This window comes from Nannochloropsis gaditana (assembly GCF_000240725.1).
Source record: "Nannochloropsis gaditana CCMP526 unplaced genomic scaffold scaffold1031, whole genome shotgun sequence".
NCBI classification, from domain to species: Eukaryota; class Eustigmatophyceae; order Eustigmatales; family Monodopsidaceae; genus Microchloropsis; species Microchloropsis gaditana.
Genome location: NW_005802922.1, coordinates 5,351 through 6,410, shown reverse-complemented (window position 1 = coordinate 6,410; position 1,060 = coordinate 5,351). Strand labels below are relative to the sequence as shown.

At 48.8% G+C, this 1,060-nt stretch overlaps 1 protein-coding gene across 1 annotated transcript; it reads right to left on the bottom strand.

The window, feature by feature from the left end:
- Positions 1 to 291: 291 nt before the first annotated feature.
- NGA_0697600 (uncharacterized protein) lies at positions 292 to 775 on the bottom strand (the record flags this gene model as incomplete). The annotated part of the gene is made up of 2 exons (XM_005852647.1): positions 617 to 775; positions 292 to 447 (listed from the first exon to the last, which is right to left on the bottom strand). Exons 1-2 carry the CDS (start codon positions 749 to 751, stop codon positions 292 to 294), a joined length of 291 nt encoding a protein of 96 aa, XP_005852709.1. The 5' UTR covers positions 752 to 775.
- Positions 776 to 1,060: the final 285 nt, after the last annotated feature.

Genomic DNA, 1,060 nt, shown 5'->3' with positions numbered 1-1,060 from the left:
CTCGTCCTCGTCCTCATCCTCGTCAACGTCGTCCATGGGAGTGAAGGTCGCCTTTTTGCTGTCGCACCAATTGCGCCATTCGGTCACGGCCTTGTCGAAGCTGGGCCCACAGGGGGTCGCGCAGAAGGCTTCCAACGCCTGGAGGATAAGGAAAAGGGGAGCACAGTGAAGGTCAGAGGTGTGGATTCAGGGTGGGAAAATACCAGCCACGTCAAGAATATTCTGAGGCGATCCTAGATTGGGAAAGCATAGCAGCTCGTCATTTCCTGTCACAGAGTTTCCAATTTCCTCTCACAAGTTCTCGGCTTTCCACGTCCCTACCTTGACCTGGCCCGCCAGGGGCATCAGGTTGAACTCAGCGGTGCTGATGGTGTCCGAAAACGTAGTCCATACCGCCCCACATTTGGCGTCCTCTGCCAGTGCGTCGAGGCTGGCGTCCAACTCAGTCTGCGGCGGGTGAGCGGAAGGGATAGGGTATTGACGAGGAAAGAGGATGCTTTTCATTGAGAAAGTTGTGCGACGAAGGATCCGACTGATACCGACTGTTCCTCTTGTACCATTCCACATTTTGAAAAGAGAAATTAAAGACTCTTTTGAACATTTATTTTTCACTCACCGCATTGCACGAGCGCGCCACCATGGGAGTGGCAGCGGCTTGTAAGCCCCGAAGGGTAAGCGTCTCGGTGGCAGCAGCCCCGGCGGCAAACATAAGGAGGCTCATGGAGGCCATGTAGGACTTGTTGAAGAGCATGGTTGAAGAGGTTTTTTTGAAAGGTTTGCTTTACGTGATTAGATGTGGTACAAACATAAATGAGTGTGTGATTGGGCTTTCAATTTTGGTAGTCATTTTTTGTACAACGGCGCACATGTTTGTAAGGAATCTTGCCATTAATCCGATTATGGATCCCAAACATGAATTAAAATGAGGATCTGATGTGAGATCGGATTCGGATACTACGTAATAAAAAATTTGTAGCTTGTATGTTAGATTGAATTGTTCATCGTGACGAAGGATACAAAGAGCTGAAGCTTATCCGAAACAAGAAATCATAAATAATGG